Raw genomic sequence first — 18,632 nt, 5'->3', positions numbered from 1 at the left:
ATTTACAATTTTTTAATATGATTTTTCAAACGCCGAGATGCCCGTATGCTGGGTTTCATGGCATCGACTGGATAAATTCTTCCAACTAGACAAGCTGCTCAAAGCGAATGCCATCAACTGTGCGAATGTCACAACAACTCAGAGCAGCTGGCCTGGAAGATGGTCCCGCCCCATCTGATGGCGTCACGGGTTGGGTTGAAAAGCGACGTGTGGGGAGCTATGAAAAAGGAGGAACGACCGGCGCCATGTGTCCTTAATAAATTGACAAGCTCATGGACCTTAATAAAGTAAAAACGGAATGTGCAAGAGTACACCAGTGCTACCTAATAGTTTTCAATAGACCTACTGAGAGAGTACCGAGGCGCTTGTGATGACCACTTTTGGAGGTAAAGCGAAAGCGTCAATTTCTCTTTCGCTGGTGTTGTGGCTGGTGAATACTTCCAAACTTGCACGATAGCCGCATACGGAAAGCGGTGGGTTCAAAAGGGACAGTTCCCGCTGTAGTCGCGCAATGGAGAACGTAAGCTCAAGGGAAAGCCCTGGGACCGAACTGGACCGGGAACGACAGTACTGTGAGCTTTGTGGTAAGATGGAGAATCTGCTTAAGTGTGGCCGATGTCGCAACTCTTTTTACTGTAGCAAAGAGCACCAGAAACAAGACTGGAAAAAGCATAAGAGGGTATGCAAGGAGGCCGAGAAAGCACAGAGCCCGCCGCAGTCCGACCCACCGCTGTCTCCCCAGAATGACAAGAAAGCCGGACAGCAGGGACCAACGCAGAGGAACAGTGCCAACCAAAGTATGGCCTTTCAAAGCACCTCTCAGACTGGGCCTTCAAAGTCGTCATCCGACGATGAAAGAATGAAAGATTTTATCACGTCTACAGCTGGCTCTGGTAGTGTTGCTGAGAACAAACAAACTGGGGACGGTATTACCAATAACACAAAGCCCAACGGACAAACGAGGTCTCCTCCGCAAAAACTGGCCCTTGAATACATAGTTCCATGTATGAACAAGCATGGTATCTGTGTTGTTGACAACTTTCTCGGAGAGGAGACTGGACTCAAAATTTTGGAGGATGTTCGAGCTCTGTACCAAACTGGCAAATTCACTGATGGACAGTTGGTCAGTCAAAGAAGCGACTCCTCCAAAGACATAAGAGGCGACAAGATTACTTGGATTGAAGGAAGAGAACCTGGCTGCGAGAAGATCGCATTTCTAATGAGTCGCATGGACGATCTTGTTCGGCACTGTAATGGTAAACTGGGGAACTACAGAATAAATGGAAGAACGAAAGTAAGTAACGTAAACTTTCTGCGACCACTGGTATAGCCTGTGCAGATTAATAAACAGCTAGGTTTTAGGTTGTTATATTTTAGCTCCTATACTAAGAGAATTTGCAAATTAACTTTTAAACGTTAACCTAAGACCGCTCAGCTGCAGACTAGTTCAGCATAACATGTTTTAATGTCTACGAAGCTGTCAGCTTTTTGGACAAATTAACAACACCGTTTGATTCTGGACTAAGAAGGTTAAAATCGCGACAAGGCAGAAATGCAATTATGTAAATTCACAAAGAGAAATCAGCATAAATATATAGAAAGTGGATCATGCCGCCTAGTTACGGTTACAGCTTTAATCACTCCATTATGTCCGTCCTTAATTAACAGGCTCATGTAATAAGTAATTAAACTATTTTATATGGGTCGTAAACCTACATTTTCCCCTGAAATGTACGCATTGAAAGCTCCACTAAATAATGAAATCAATCATTTTGCTATCATAATAAATAGGAATACATAAATCATATACCTAACCAAAAAAAAACCTCTCCAAAGGGAGAAATATTCTGTGGGAAATTGAGAGCATACAAATGTTAAGGGAATGACTTAGTGGAGATGAGGGATTGAATTGAGTCATTTAGTTTTTGTAGAATTGACAGAGAGACGGAGAGAGGCAAAAAGAGAAAATAACAGTACAAGAGGTATGGTGTACACTCTACATGAAAACTGATATATACTGTACTTGATCAAACTTACTGTAAGTCTTTGCATACATGCTTTTTCCAGACTTGCTAGCTTATAGCTTATTGCACAACATTTTGGAAGCAAGAAGCTTCTGAAAAATGCTGCAGATCCAGCATGCATTTATTTATTTATTTAGTTATTTATTTATTTATTTATTTATTTATTTATTTTTTTACTTTTTAATGTTGACTAAAAAGAACAAAATGAGCCTAACGTATTTGCTGTGCATATGTCTGTCTGTGTCACACACATTTTGGTATTTGATAGAAATGGAAAGACAAACAGTGAAATGACAGGGAAAAGCACTTCTCGTGTGTGTTTAAAAAAAATATATAATATATACACATATATATTACACACACACACTCAGTTGTTGTATGCCATGTATTTCTTTTTCTGTTTTTTTTTTTCTATTATTTTTTCCTGCAGAATTCACAAGTCATTGTTAAGCTTCAACTCACAGGTGTTAGATGAAAGACTTGTACTTGATAACATAGTAATAGTGCACTGGACTGAGAGCTGTTAGACTCAGTTGTTAGTAATGACTTAGATTGTCGGTGCTTTTCTCACATGCTGTGCTGTAAGGACGAGTCCATTCAAGAAAAATGCTGCTTTTTTGTTTCACGCTTGTAACATAGAGTCATATCAGCTGATGATTTATGCTGTTGTGACCATTCTCGTCATTGGATTGTGTTTTTCTAGCTGTTTACAATGACAGTGTAATGTATTATAACTGTACACACACACACACACGTTTGTGTAAAATATGTGTGTGTGGTGTTTGTTGGGTTTTTTCTTTTTTATCTTTTTTTTTTTCTTAAGCACGTAAGGTAGAGTCAACACTCAGCATGCAAAGCCCATCCATTGAGAGACGGACATATGGTGGAGAGGATCTGGTGGGAGATCTGGTCAACACATTTTCTCCCTGACTGGATTAGGGATGTAACTGTCAGGGTTTAGACAGTAAGAGGTCTGTTATTAGAGCCACAGGTGAATTTGTGGAATAGCAAAGTTCAAGCCACAGTCAAGATAATTATGAGTCACTTGGCAGAGAAGAATGATAATGGAACACAGAAGTGTTGCCATTGACATAGAAATGTGTAGCTACAGTCATCATAAGCCTCCGCAGATGCCATGTTTGTGCTCTGCTCATTTCCACATGAATTCTGTTGTATTCAGAGAGCAGACCATTTGTAAGAATCAAGTGCTTCTCCCTCCAAAAAATATTCCTGAATGGATTACTAAGCCTCTTTTTTTTTTTTTTCTTTTTTTTTTTTTTACGTGAGCTGTAGTGTCATTTCTGGTTACACATATTTTTCCCTCGCTTAGTGCAGGTACATCTTCACTAAAACCTTGTATTTGCACAGTTTGCTGTTGTAGCCTCTGGGGCTACCAGCTGTGGTTAGCTTAGTTCTAAGTACAGTTACTCTTTTTTGCTGTCTCTGTACCTTGACCTTTCACATACTTGTTGTGGTCTGTAAGTTTGACATCTTATTCAAAGGCATTGTCTTAATATTTTTTTTTCTGAATAACATGTGCTCTGTGACAGACCACTGACATTTTAGAGGACTGTTTTAACATTTGAAAGATCGTATCCATATGTTTGCATGTCTGCTTCTAGATGGAGCAGGTATTGAGAGAATGCAGTAGTCCAACGGTTTTGGATCTGTTTCCATTGTTCTGGGGTGTTCTAATACAAAAAGCAGGCCAAGCATTTCTTTTAAACACTGACTTCCTGTGGAGCTGCACCCTGTGTTACTGATAGTGCATTTTTGAGTTATCCTTTGCCAGCAAGGGCCTCGCATTTCCAACACATAGGGACACACCCATGACCCCCAGCTGTGCACCATCATACAGAACGTATGAGCCATGTTTAGACAAACAGCACTTGCTGCATATACAAGCATTTGCCTTGTGCCGCTCTCTCACTTACAACATACAGTGATATTTTTGTGCAAGTGTTTAAGTCAGTGCTGTATTCCTGTAATTATCATTTGTCAGTAATGTAATGTCTGTAATGCATAATTAGCGGTTGGTGGTTTAAGTTTTAATTATTAAAACTTTTAGGGAGGGATTTGGATTTGACTGACTTTTTGATGCATTTCTGAGACTCTTATTCCAGGTACTCTCTGTAGTCTTTTTATAGAGTTAAGTGCTGCACTGTGTAAATCTTTTGTCGCTGTTAATGTCCCGGATAAATTGGTCGCAGGGAACAGGAAGATGCAGGCGTGATTGCGTGTGTTCAGTTTGTGCCGACTGACCCCGATTCAGTTCACTGACTGTCTGGACACTGACGGAGGAAACTAAACTCATCTGGTTTGTACATTTAACATACAAACACAAACAGATATTTCAGCCAGATTCTCATACATATGCAAACACAAGTGTGTGCAACTTATAGGAAACCATATCTCACAGGTCATCTAAATATCATGCATGCCAATGGGGTTTGCAAGGACCACAGTTCCTAAACTTAGGCAGATTCTCTGAAGTATTTAGGGCAATAAAGGCATTACCAATATGTGTTAAGCAAACAAGAAGTCAGTTAACAGCAGATAGTTAATGCCTACTGGTTTTGAAAAGCAGGGCCTCAGTTCACTCTTCAGGGAGGTCATCTGCCATTTCTTTTGAACATGACTTGTATACTAGCTAGACTTGGGTAGAGTTACATTTCTTACAATATATTTGCACCTTTAATAATAAATTGCAAAAATAATGCTTGAACTCATAATTGGACTGCTAACTATGCTTGAAGGGTGTGATTTCTGTAGCACAGGTTGAATTCTTCATACTGACTTATAGTTTGACACATTAAAGTTTGTGATGAAGGAGCCTTTTGAAAGCACTGGGTCCTTAAAGGTCTTGAAGAGTTAAGCAGTGCTCTTTTGCATAACATATAGTCTTGCAGTTGCTGTCACCAGTTGCTGTTACCAACCTTTTCTTGGTTAGGGTGTAGAATGATTTTATTAGTAGTAGTATGAAACTAAAGGAATTGTGATCTCATTGATTTATTCATTTACTGTAAATACAGCATGACAGTATTACAATGCTCTGCAGAACTGAATAAGGCTGAGAGTGTCACTGAACTGTGGAACTGTGAGATAAAGCACCAGAGCCTTTATAACATCTGCAATATAGTGATTATCCTTTATTCCTCTCTTTCATTCAAGACTTTATCGATATGCCTGCTTTGAGTTCTTGAGTGTTGTTAATATTACTTAAATTTAGATTTTTTGAAAGAAGATTTTTAATTCCCCTTGGCTACTGTAGAAGAAATAATTCCATTCCAGATTACCCATCCTCATACAACTGGTCAGATTATGGGACCTAAATAAAGTGTTGTGTTTTAAAAAGTTATAGCACAAACATTATTAGACAATTTTGGAAGATGCTCATCTAATCCTCTTATCCTGGCATTGTCACCTTAATGTGTTGGTCCTGTAAACAGGGAAACTTCAGCGCAAGTTACAAAGTGAAAGAGGTAATGCGTTAATACTTCGAACTGTGAAACCGAAAATAGAAAATTCTGTCTGCTGAAAAAATATGCAAAACAAGTCACTGAGTTGTGGCAATCCGGGTATGATTATAATAAAATAACTAGCTTAATGGCTCTAAATTGTAATATAATAGACAGGATACGTCATTCCCTTTGCTTGACAGTCATATCAAGTTGTTCCTAATATGCTCAGCTAATTTCACAGCCAATCAAGTAGTTAATCAGTATCATCAGAAACATTACTAAACATGTGTAATGCTGGCACAGGGGAGGGCACAGTTATGATATTTGATTAAATAGGAGTTGCAAGGGACGTAAGCTAAGTAGTTGCCTGGCAGTCTGTGTGCCCACACAGAGCCTACTCGATATTATCTGTATTATAATGTTTTGAAGGGAATTTAAACAATTACTTTTTATATCCATCTTCTCTGTTGATGACACTTATGTTTAACCATCTACTTGCTCTCCATGCTCTGCACTGCTTAGAACAAAGACTTTGTGAGACATATTTTTTGTGAGGATGCAGTTACCGTGTGCTGGGAGTACCATGCATTTCCCTCATCCCTCTCATGCATTCCACTTCATTGCAAAAGTGAGAAAGTGAAGCCGTCAATCCTAAGAATAACGAATCTATATCACACATTCCGAAAGGCAGGAATAATTACACACGGTCTGAGGTCGGTTCTTGATTTCAGAGTAAATTTTGAAGACTCTCAGATCAAGGTTCCTCAGATCCAGCCTTGCAGGTCTGGAGTCCTGCAGGTTTTGCTCTCAACTCAATAATAACTGGCTAATTTATTCCTGGTAAAAAGACGCCTGCGGTCCTCAACCAATCAGAGGCCACAGTGGTTGGCTGATATGAAAACCAGCAGGACTTTATAACTCCAGGACTGATTTTTATGGAAATTTTAGATATTTATACTCTTTAAAAAGAATCAGGATGCCCGTCCTTTCCGTACCTTGCATAATTTGCATGCGTTACTTCATTTGAACAAGATTTTTTTTTTTTTTTTAAACACTTTTTCCTCACTGGATTGTTACAGTCATTTAATTTTCTCTCCCTCATCTGCTTCATACGTGACATACCTCCATGCACTATTAAAACTGTTTCCTTTGTTGTATTTTTCCATTTGTGTCTCCTTCATTCCCTGCTTGTTTTAAAATTTGTACACAGCATATTGAGTTTTTCCATGCTTACTGCTATTCAGAATCTTTTTTACAGCAAGCACATTACTTTGAAAGCGAAAGAGCAGGAAAATTTCTTGTGTCAAGAAAACGTAATAATATTTAGATCACACCCCCAAGGACTTTCAATTACAAATACATGTACCATACACTTGCTCATAAGTGACTGTAAAGAGTATGCATGAGGTTATGAGGACAGAGTGTAGCACAGGCAAGTTGCACAAGTTTTACATAAAATAAGAGGGGTTTTTTTTGTTGTTGTTGTTTTTTACCTTTATTTCAGCATCATTTGAAAAGGCTTGATCTTCAACAGTTGGCCTTACTTCCGCCATTAATACTTAGTCTTGATGATAAAAATAGTAATGTGTTTCTGAAGAGGCTGTCTGACTACACTTGTAGAAACCCTGTGTGACATTCAGATTGAGGTTTTTATTGAAACCATATTCGGGGTTCCGTGTGTGAAGACTGGACAATCCCACTTTCGACCGGGGTGTCCGGCGTAATCGCTGACCCACTGTCCCTTCATGAGTTGTCCCCATGTTGTGTCCTTGCCTCCCCCCTGATCTGCTGGGAAGAGAGATTCATGTAGGAATCCAGGCAGTGGGTAAAGCAATGCAGGCTAACAGGGCCGGTGCCCACGCTTTTCACTGCAGCCATTTAGGGAATGTAAACACAGCACGCTTAGAACAGGGTCAGCTCTCTAATGAGGGTCTGGACATGGCAGAGGAATGCGGAAGTAACACTCTGATAGACCAGTTACACAGGGCTCTAGACTGAAGGCTCTTCTGGTTTTATACTCGGGCATAGTTATTGAATAAATGATGGGAGGTTAAAAATATAGCCAGTAATGGGTAAACACAGTCATCTGTGGTTTCTTTTTTTTTTCTTTTTTTTTTTTTCATACATCATAGGGTTCGGAAACTTTTTTTTTTTCTTTTAAGAATACACGTTTGAAAGAAACTTTTTATTTCTTCAAGTTGTTTTTTTTTCCCCCCTCTCATTAATTGCTCGCTCTGGCAAAAATAAGAAGCTGCAGATCTGCACTTACCAGTTCTAAGACTTGGAACGTTTGTTTGATTTTTTTTTTTTTCTTTGATAAGTGGAGTGCTTTTTTTTTTTTTTTTTTTTTTTAAACTGTGACTCTCAAGCCATACCCTCATGGAGAAATGAACATTTACAAAGAACTTTCACACGCAGTTTGCGTAACGCCACCCTCGTCATATCATTGGTCAGGCCAGCCTTTGTCTGGCCACCTCCTCCCCGATCCTCCTGCTGGCATATGCGCAGGGTCTGCTAGTACAGTGAGATGCCAAGTGTCCCTGTTTACTTTCTGCAGCTGGAGATATATTGGCACGGGTTCAAGGACAGTTTTTTTTTTGTTTTTTTTATGTCGTTCATTGAAAGTATCAGCTCTGTTCCTTTAACTGACTTCCACTGGAAATCCCCACTCTTGGAAGGAGGATAGGATTTCTCCCAGATTACTCTGCTGCCGAACTCACTGTTTTTTCATCCGTGTCACAAAACTGTGCTGGCTACTGTAAAGGTCTTATATGGTTGTTTTACGCACTTTAGTATTCAAACTAAGGCTATAAAATCTATAGGGTATTTCTGTGTTCTCTGTATTTTGCGTTGGCTGCTCTGCAGTAGCACTTAATTGCTTATTGCACTAGTGGAGAAGTGACATTTGTGGTTACCTTTGATTGTTGGTGGTCAAGATAATAAACCTTCTCTGGCTTGCATAACTGGTTTTGTGTGTGCGTGTGCGTGTGTGTGTGTGTGCGCGTGTGTGTGCGTGTGCGCATGTGCATGTGTGCGCGCATGTGTGTGTGTGTGTGTGTGTGTGTGTGTGTTAAAGGTGCATCTCTGCTAAGGCACGTGATTGCCCCATCATCTTGTTGTGTAGCCCCGCTTTCTTCACCCACTTGTGACAAATGTGTTTACTCATCTTCTGGCCTGACTTTCTCCATGCTCGGCCAGCAGGCGAGGAGCAGCGTGGCCGCCTCACGCTCTGCACGTAGCAGGATCATTAAAATACAGTCTGTCTGGCCAAGGGCCAGCGACTGAGTTTATATCAGTTCACTGTGCTTTGGAGCTGATTGTGAGTCAGACCCCAGCACTGCAGCCCGGACACACACACACACGCGCACGCACACACACACACACTCTCACTCACAATGCTTCACACACTCAGACACACTCTAAAAGACTGATCAAGGCGCAGTCAGGAAAACCACTGTAGGAGTTTATGAACTTCAGACTCATGTCAACATTAGGAAATGGCCAAATATGAAGGCCAGTAAGCTCTGTGACTCACTGCTGTTTCTCAGTGAGACAATCTCTGCAGAAAAGCAGCGCCTCTACATTTTTACTGTACCCTTCATTTCAGAACTAGCCTCGGTTAAGCTCCATAAACAGCGTTTGGTCTGAGATCAGATGAAGCCATTGCAGCAGATAAAGCAGCGTTCTACGCACACAGATCTGGATGTCTTTTTGATCCTGGCGCTCTGCACAGTGAAGGTTAGAGGCAATTTAAGGTGAAGCTAGGTTGTGTTTGCCATACCTCCACCACACTACTGCTTCACTCTGCTCTCTTTCTCTCTCACTGGTCATTGGTTTTTGGAGATGATTGAGTAGGCATGGCATAGCATGTTGAATAGGCCCCGGCGTGGACCGTAGACACACGTGTAATTCTAACGTGCGAGATGCTTTTTCGTTGGATCCGCTACTTTGCACGCTAGGGGCGTATTCTGACGCAGTTCTCCACTGCCCCATCTCCTCTTTGCAGCCAGACGACGCACTACTGTTATCACCCCTACCTCTTTCACGCTGCACTCATGTCTGAGTGAGGAGGATTGCGTCAATGCCCCGAGCTGTCGTTTGTTCTGGCTTGCCTCGCCTTCCTTCTCAACCTTTTGCTGGTCCATTTCTAGTTCCTGTTTGTGATTGTTTTTTTGAGTTTTTTTTCTTTGCACCTGCTTATAGAAAAACATTGATGTGGTAAAATAACGTCACATCGGCCATGCTATTGTCAAATGCCCTATCTGACATGCTGTGTTCATAGCACCGGAACAAGGGGCTTCGCTAGGAATTTTTTTGTTAAGAGCCTCTTGATGACATAAACAGAAAATGGAAACAATAACGGTCACCCACAGTGCTCTGCCCTGGTCCTTTGATTTTGACCCAAGCATTCTTTGACTTGAGAATTTTCCACTCATGGCCAATTCTCAGTTACTGCCAGGCTACTGCCCCAGCTCGACAAGATCACATTGGCCAGATATAGTAAGAGCCACAGCGATACTCAAAGCTGTTCCCCTGTACTGGCCACCTGGTCAGCCGCTCACACAGGCCTTTAGCCTCTTTACCTATTGTTATAAAGAGTGTGTACCTTTGCGGAAGAATTGGATTTATTTGTGCAGGAAAAGACGTGGATAAGAGGCATTAAGGGGGGGTAGGGGGTGGGGGGTCTGAACATCCCGGTGTTAATCATCACTGTGTGAGTTTGTCAAGCATACACACTGATTTCTTTCCCAGTTCTTGGAACACACACAAACAGATATGACATAACATGTGCTTAGTGGAAAAATATACTAATATTGCTTTGCCCTGCCTTCCCTTAAACGCTGCTTCAGTAAACCTCTTTAGTGTAAACCAAATGCTGAGATGTCCATGTGTTATAAATAGACCTATCTGCATTTAAACAGCATTGCGTGACATTACAACCTTATCAGACAGCAGAACTAGGTTTCAATGTCCTGCATAAAGAGCAGCTTGGCCTTTCAACATAGTGTGCAAAATAGGTTTGGATTTCTAAGTCCTCAACATGGTACACTCTAATCATTTTCATACGGTCGCACCAGTTCGTTTTTATCCACAGGCATCTAAGTTTACAACCTAAAAGTTGTTAGTTGGGCTAGCTTTAACGTCAGGTAATGTACGTTAATGAATTTCTCACAAATTATATATGTGGCAATATTAATCACTTTGTCTAAAACAGATCCTGTGGTAGAATTCCTTGATCATTTTAATTGATTGATTTATTTATTCATTTATTGAACTTTTTGATGATGCCAGCGTCATCTTTTTATTAGCAAACAGCTTAATTCCACATGGGAAGAAACTGAAAACTGTTTTTTTGGGGTTTTTTAAATAATGCTCAGTGATTTTAATGCGATATATGATGTAGAAAGTTATATTTTGAACTAAGTATCTCACCTGCATTGGAAATGGATGTTTTACACCTTCTGTCTATGAGCAGTTCCTTTGCCGGTCATCCTGTGGTATTTGGCAAGGTATTCTCAGACTTACATAATGCTTTATTCTGGTGTTATTTGGCTTTTTATTTGAAATGTCTTAGGACCAGGTATTAAAGAGGCAGATTTCTCTGGTAAGAGGTGTGATCTGAATACTGTAATGAAATACAAGCCAATGAACGCGTTCAATCAGCAATATCAGTAATAAATAAAACAAGAACGGCTATATAAAAAATCTGATCCCCGGAAACATCACATTTAGAAGTGTATTTGAGATAACTAATAAAGTGAGTTGAACATTGATTAATGTAAAACATTTTGTTTTTGTCGAGATCATGAACTCATTATGAAACCATTTTTGATTTAAGAAAACATTTAACACAAATATAATACTGGTGCAAAAGTAATACTATGCTGGAAAATGAAAATGACTTTTTTTAAAGAAAACAAAAAGGCTAGATATAGCAAACATTATATAGCTAACAAGTTATTAAACATATAGAAATAACATGACTTGAGCTGTTATAACTGAGGTCACCGGGAATTTGTTACCATTTGTGGTTTAATATTTACACCACCTGATTTTCTTCAACCTCTAATCCAATTTAACAGTCATTAGCTGGGAGAACTTTGGTACAGTTTGGTCTTAATCTCAGGTCATTGTACTTGACATGGAAAGTTGGACAAACTTCAGCATGTCATAATATATGATGATCTAATATATTTGCAAGAAATGCTTATATTTTGTTGCACCACAGGGCTTCTTGTATTGTTACTTTGTGTGAGGTCATTTAGTTTTCTTAAATTTACTTGATGTAAGCTTAAATTTACTTGATGTAAGCTTTTTCTTTGGTTCAGATATATTGCTAGACATTTTTAGAATTTTTCAGTTTAGTCAAGTGGAGTACACCCCCCCACCCACCCCACCCCGCTCTTGTGATAAAACACAAGCAACAGATACCAGTTAAGTGAGTTTTTAATGGCTTCACGGTTTCACTGCCATTATTCTGAGGTTGTCAATTACCCATGAGGATATTTCTGGGCACAAAAATATTTTGCACAGGTATTTTTTCCTTTCATTTAGCGTGTTAAGTAACAGTTCCCAGTCTGACATAGAGACCAAAATAATACAAGGAAAGGAAAGGAGGCACGTAAACTGAAGACATGGGCCCATTGTTTCCACATGCTCTTAACCCTGACACATTACAAAGCAAAAACATTTCTGTTTGCACGAGCACTGTATTTAAGGATGGTTACATCAGTTTGTGGTTTGGTAACAGATATGCTCACATGTTTTAATACAAATTAAATGTCAATTTTGTGTTAAATTCATTACTTCCACAGTGCATCAGATTTCTAACAGAGGCAGTTGCTGATTTCTTCTGGAGCAGAAATAGTTTATCATCATTCTTGGTCAGGACCTGCAAACATTAACGAAATGTCTTTTGCAATTGTAACATTTTGGCTTATTACGGCTTCTTAAGCAAACACTATCAGGATCAGAAATCTTCAAGAGTCTAGTGCCCAGTTTGTTTCAAATTTAAATATAACATTTGAGGAACTTGTGCACAACCTGATTAAATGGTGTTTTAACAGTGTTTAAACGATGGAGAACTAACGGTGCAATGTACAGTGAAATGTGATATTAGTAAAGAGATGTCAGTAGGCTACAACGTGCCTTATTCAGCCTTCCTCACTGCTTCTTGATGAACTTAGCCTAATGTTTCTTTTCTAAATTGTATTTCATGACATGGGCAGTTGATTGGTTTTAGTTGAAATTAGCTAGTTAGTTACAGTCATGTAAGAAACCTGTTCAAACTTTGAAGATGTTACACTACTTCCACTCCTCAAATGTTCAACACAGATAGCTCTACTGTACAATGCGAAAGAGTTGTGAATTATGTTTATTATGGGAGCTGGCTTCAATAAATTTCCTCCCCCCCCCCAGGCAATGGTGGCTTGTTATCCTGGTAATGGGACCGGATATGTTCGACATGTGGATAACCCTAACGGAGATGGGAGATGTGTGACATGCATTTATTACCTAAATAAAGACTGGGATGCCAAGGTACGTGAGTCCACCCTATTTAAAAGCAAACACACATTTACAACCGTTTTAATGGTTTTATCTTCCTTTGTTGTCCCGTTGCATTGTAAACCTGTGCCACATTAACAGGAAAAAAGGCATTCTTTTTTTAGTATCAGATTTAATCAGCAATTCATCCAAAACATCCAATAAACGCATTAACTTACAGGTTGCGAATGCATTTATTTTACTTTTGTTGTTTCACAGCAGTATATATTCAGGACAGTGTTCTGGAATGTTCCCTTTAGCTCTTCCCTGTCATGGGCAGTTTGTAAAACACGCTTTGAGCTGTTGGTCCTTGTGATGTGTGGGAGGACAGGTCATGTTGTACAGGGTTCACTCCTCAGGGTGATTGCATTACCAGACCATTAGTCTCACTCTGATTTTTCAGGACTTGCTGAAGGGGTTTTATGTTGACAGAAGTTTTTAGTTATGGCAAAAACCAACAAATTAGACATCTCATTAACCATTTCTTGAGAAAATAATCACTATGTTATTTTTGAAGGTATGCAGCGAAAGACTTCAGATATTAATGAGGACAGAATTCTCAGGGTTTACCCCACCTTTCCTATTGCTTTAATCTTGAGTAGTTTCTGTGCGTAACATCTATGTGTAAACTGCTGTAGTTCTGTGACAAAGCCGTGTAGTGACTGGGTAGTGGTAGTTTCGATATGCTATTTCCTGATAACAATGGCTGTGTTATGATCCATTAAACATCACTATGATTGCTGCAGTACAAAGGTCGTGATTTCTGGCTCTGGCTGTTAATGACTACTTAAATTGGCTGTTGATATGTTGATGAAATCACAGTGGTGACTTTTGTGTGTGTATGAAAATTGACCTCTCTTTGCTTTAGAGTGGTCTGTCAAATGTACTCTGACACTGAGATGACTGTGTTGGTATGAAGAAGTGTAAGAGAGCTCTGCTGGGCAGTTTGAGGCCAGATGAATTTACCACAGCCTAGGTTGTCTGGCAGGGTTGAAGCGTCAGACCTGCGTCAGAGTCTGCCGATAGAGCCTCTCTCACTCACTCTAGAACCTTCTGACTTATGATGGAAACTATCCACTCCGTGGCTATGATGTTACACCCAGGCCCTGTTGCTCACACCTCCACTTTCACATACAACCCCGCAGCCTGACAATCCAAGGTTGTCCAATGGTGGAAGAGGGGGACAAGTGCTAGTTTCTATAGCAGAGATACATGAGCTTAATTCTGGCACTTGTAACATCAGGGTCGCTCGATTGTTAGACAAATTAGATTTCCCAGACAGCTCACCATTTCCAACAAGTACTCGTCTATGGGGTTTTGACGCCCCTCTCGCCCCCAAGTATGTGATGTGGGGTCACAAGCAATCAAGGGTTTGTCAACATTTCAGTAAAATATAGTGGTCTAGTGATTCGGCTTGGGTCAAAGTCGTACGCCTGCGAGGAGGACAGATTCAGTGAGGTGTGTTTCCCAGAACGCCACGTTTTTCTCGGCAGTGTGCAGACCAGGGAGGACTTTGTAGGTCTGGCTGGGACCTTGTTTGTCTCACTCTTCTCCACCTTATCTGGTAAACTGGCTGTTGTTCTCATTCCCATCTCCATACTATTCACGGCCACTTCCAGGAAATCATATTTTTTTCCACCACTTGTTTGGCAGCGGTGGAGCTTATTTAACAGAGCTGAAGCATCATCACTAGGCACCTAGCCAACAAAGCAAACGCGTTCACTCTGTGCCAGTCATATCGAGCGCAAAGAATGATCAGGGCTACGTTCAGTATGGAAAAAAAAAAAATTTTTTTTTTTTTTTTTGTGTCTTCCTGTTGAAAAATATATTTCTTCCTACCGGCATGTGCTGTTTTGCAACAGCCTTTGTTCAGTGTTTGTTGCTGTTTCGGTGCGCTTCTCAGAGGCAGGACCATAAACAAGTCATTTGAATGCTCCCATTTTATAATGCTCCAGATGAAGTTAACAGTCATTTTATGAGCTTATAATAAGCATAATCTCATTCAGTGATGAAAGTGTGTTTTGTTTATTGGGCAAATAAGCCTTGAGAAAAAGCTGAAGAATTTTAATGGCTGTAGTAAATACTTCAAAACATCTATATGTTAAGAGCACTTGGCCAGGGAGAAACTTTGCACCCTTAATTGTTTGATATTTCCTTAAAGATAAGATTATTTACTGATGTAACTGTTGCGCTTTTTTTTAGCTGAGAGTAACAGCCACATCAGAAAATATCGTTTATTTACTCCTGTTAAAAGCGTATAACTGAAAATATACTCAATGTATTGCACCATTCATACATTTCTGTAATATACATGATATGGAAGCAGGCCTGTGTTCTCATTTAAAATCCTTTTTTTTTCTAAGCACATTCATATTTTTTTGTGGAAAAAAATAGGGGAACATTTTTCTGTGACCTGCCTGTGAACTTGCCTGTCTGTTCGGTCCCTGTGCCGTGCTGAAGTCATAAATGTGCTGATGCCCCCTGCTGGTTGCTTTTGAAGAGCATTACACAACTGCTCACATAACTACAGTGCTGAAACTGAGTTATTTCACTCACAGGACTGTGTTTGTATTTACAGCTTTCATCGATGGAGTGTTTGTGTGTGTGTGTTTGTGTGCATGTGTGTGCATGTGTGTGTGTGTGTGTGTGTGTGTGTGTGTTTGTGCGGATCTGCGAGTAAGTGTACTTTTTTTTTTTAAATTTCTGAGACAAATGACATAAATGTCCTCAGTAGGATAGAAAGGGACCATTTAAGAATTACACATAATTTTTCTTTTGTTCAGTTTTTCAGATGCCTTTATCGTTAAAGCATGTCTACATGTTATTTTGAAAGCATAAATGGCTAGAATATTTTTTGGTGATGGTAATGGTTAAGGTTAGGTTTATCAATTTGGAGGAGACTTTAATGACAGTAAAAATAGTCATTAGCAGTTAATGGCAAATCCTTACTTCGAATGCAGTTCATGTTTATGAATGTGTTAGACGTCCTTTGTGTTTCATTAGTCAAACAAAGCATATTTTTCGACACCTTGACTCCGCTGGTTCTTGTGACCTTCCCAGGCTATCCCAAGTGCTGACAATGATTGGTATGCCCTGGAGCTTTGAGCAGTGTCTGTGTATGCATAGAAGGTCAAATACATCAGTCTTTCCCGTGAGCAGAGAGGAACCTCTGGAATCTCACGCAAACCTGCTTCTTCCAGTGGTGCCAATGGGACTGCTTCTGATTTTCACTTATTTTTAGCAACAGGTTGGCCTTAGGCAGGAAAAGACATTCTCCCTTAGCAGCTTCCCACCCTAGCATTACAGCATTACTACTCTGTGTGTGTGTGTGTGTGTGTGTACATGGTTGCATGCAATGTTAAGATTAACTTCCAAAGTGATCAAAGCCATTTTTGTAGGAAACTTGTCTCTGACGTTTTTCCTTTTTTTCCCCCGTATCATTCATTGTGCTTCGATGACACGCATACCTATAGCTTCCAAATTCATGTGAGTGCATTTACCTCACTGATCCACCTATGACGCTTCTATCCAGTTTAGATAGACCCAGTATTCAGGGCCTTCTGGAGCCCGTTTGTTGTTTGGGTCTGGTCACGCATGGCTTTTTTTATTTCTTGCTTGTGCACAGGAGCATGGCGGCCTGCTAAGAATCTTCCCCGAGGGCAAAGCTCAGTTTGCTGACATTGAACCCAAGTTTGACAGACTGCTGTTCTTCTGGTCAGACAGAAGGAACCCACATGAGGTGCAGCCCGCCTATGCCACAAGGTGAGTCCGTCTGAGACAGCTGGGCAGCGTGTTTTTTCATCTCCATGTTAAGTTTTTCACAGTCTAGAGTATTTGCATCATCTTTGTGGTGTGTTTTGTGATGGCCATGCATTTTAATATATAATGTCTTTATTGTCTTTTCAGAAGTGACTTTATGACACAAACTGTTACATTTTGCTGTCAACATGTTTTCATCCAGCACTGTTGTTAATGGATAGATCTGTGTCTTTCTTTTTTGTCCCCAATTTGGAATTCTCAGTTACCTTGACTCCTCTTTGCATAGCAGTCTATTAGTGCAGTTAGCATTAATCTGGTGAAGTATCGCCAACTGACATAACACTGTTGGAGGAGAGTTGTGTTTGCTTGACTTTATTTTCCAGTACCTAGATGCTACTCTGTAAGCGACAACTGCTGAGTGAGAAGGGGAGAGGCAACCTGCCTGATTCATTCGCACAAGGAATACAGCCAACTGTGTTCCCACAGATTCCTCACCACAGTTGTATCTGTTTGTCTACACTGTCTTTTTTTTATCTGTTACAAGTCTGCTTAACCCAACTCTCTCTCTCTCTCTCTCTCTCTCTCTCTGTCCTTTGTCTGTACAGGTATGCCATTACTGTATGGTATTTTGATGCTGATGAGCGTGCTCGGGCTAAAGAGAAATATCTAACAGGTAAAATACCCAAAGGAACCTCCACTTCAACACACATGCACGCACACACATACACGCACACACACACACACACACACACACACACACACACAAACTTTCGTAACTCTAACACAACAGTCGGCTCACAGTATTTCAGCTTAAGATGAGCTGTCATTTTTCTTGGCGCAACGTATATTTGCAGTAACTCCTCCATCTTTTTCTCACCCTCCCTCACACTTTCCCCAGGTGCAGGAGAGAAGGGAGTGAAGATGGAACTGAACAGGACATCTGAACCAAGCTAATATATGAGGGAGGGAGGAGGTGTGTGAGGAGGAGGAGGAGAGGAGGAGGACGCGATTCTCCGGAGTGCTGCTGTCTGCTGCTGTGAGAGGGATGAGCGTTAGATGGAAAGAGTGGACAGGAACATCTGTTCTCCCTGGTTAGACACCATCCGTCTAATGGGGCTCAAGACAGTGACCTTGAATGTGATTTCACTGTGCTGCATTTGTTAACCTAGCTTCTTTTCTTTATGAAGAATGCTGGCTTCAGTGAGCTTATATATTGAACATTACTAAAATTGTGTGTGTTTGTGTGTGTATGTGTGTGTGTGTGTATGTGCGTGTGCCTGATGCAGAAAAAGAGGCAGTTTTAAGCTATAACGGGAGATCCTCAAATAGATCCCTGTCTCCAGAAACTCTCTGTATATCTTTCACTCTTTCAAAAAAAAAAAAAAAAAAAAAAAAAGGTACAGTATATGCTTGGAGTCACAAGTCACAAAAACCCCATCCAGGTTTATATGTCGTTTGCTTTGTGGAGCTTGACTCTGTTCAGAAGCCTCTGCTGTTAATTTTGAAGTTGTTCTTTGGTTGGCGATACAGTACTTTTTCAAACTTGTTCAATGCAGGATTTGTTATTTAAAAAAAAAAAAAGCAAAAAAAAAAAAAAAAGCAGTGCTGTTCGGGATTGCTTGGGATTGTTTTGAATTTGTTGCCTAGTAACGGGGTGTGTTGCTGGAACGTCTTAGCCAGTGTTCACCGATTTTGTCTGTTGTTGCAGACGTTATGTCTCAGTGGTCTTAAACCAAAACTGACACCTACCTGTCTTGCAGCTCTGAATTTTAAATAAAAAAGCAGGTTTTGTATATGCATTGAACTCAGTGTTACATTGTTTTTATTGTATGTCTCCTTGTCT

General features: G+C 40.2%; 1 protein-coding gene across 7 annotated transcripts; it reads left to right on the top strand.

The window, feature by feature from the left end:
- The first annotated feature begins 276 nt into the window (after window positions 1-276).
- egln1b (egl-9 family hypoxia-inducible factor 1b) lies at window positions 277-18,632 on the top strand. Of its 7 annotated transcripts, none has more exons than XM_030771010.1 (6): window positions 277-707; window positions 756-1,294; window positions 12,905-13,024; window positions 16,656-16,792; window positions 17,395-17,462; window positions 17,688-18,632. In XM_030771010.1, exons 1-6 carry the CDS (start codon window positions 512-514, stop codon window positions 17,741-17,743), a joined length of 1,116 nt encoding a protein of 371 aa, XP_030626870.1. In that variant the 5' UTR covers window positions 277-511; the 3' UTR covers window positions 17,744-18,632. The 7 variants fall into 7 exon arrangements, with proteins under 7 accessions (XP_030626870.1, XP_030626874.1, XP_030626871.1 ...); XM_030771014.1 differs by having other exon boundaries at window positions 277-732; window positions 898-1,294; XM_030771011.1 differs by having other exon boundaries at window positions 277-762; window positions 814-1,294.

This window comes from Chanos chanos, chromosome 4, assembly GCF_902362185.1.
Source record: "Chanos chanos chromosome 4, fChaCha1.1, whole genome shotgun sequence".
Classification (NCBI taxonomy): Eukaryota; Metazoa; Chordata; class Actinopteri; order Gonorynchiformes; family Chanidae; genus Chanos; species Chanos chanos.
The sequence above is the reverse complement of the archived record's forward strand: the minus strand, read 5'-3'. Positions and strand labels throughout refer to the sequence as shown.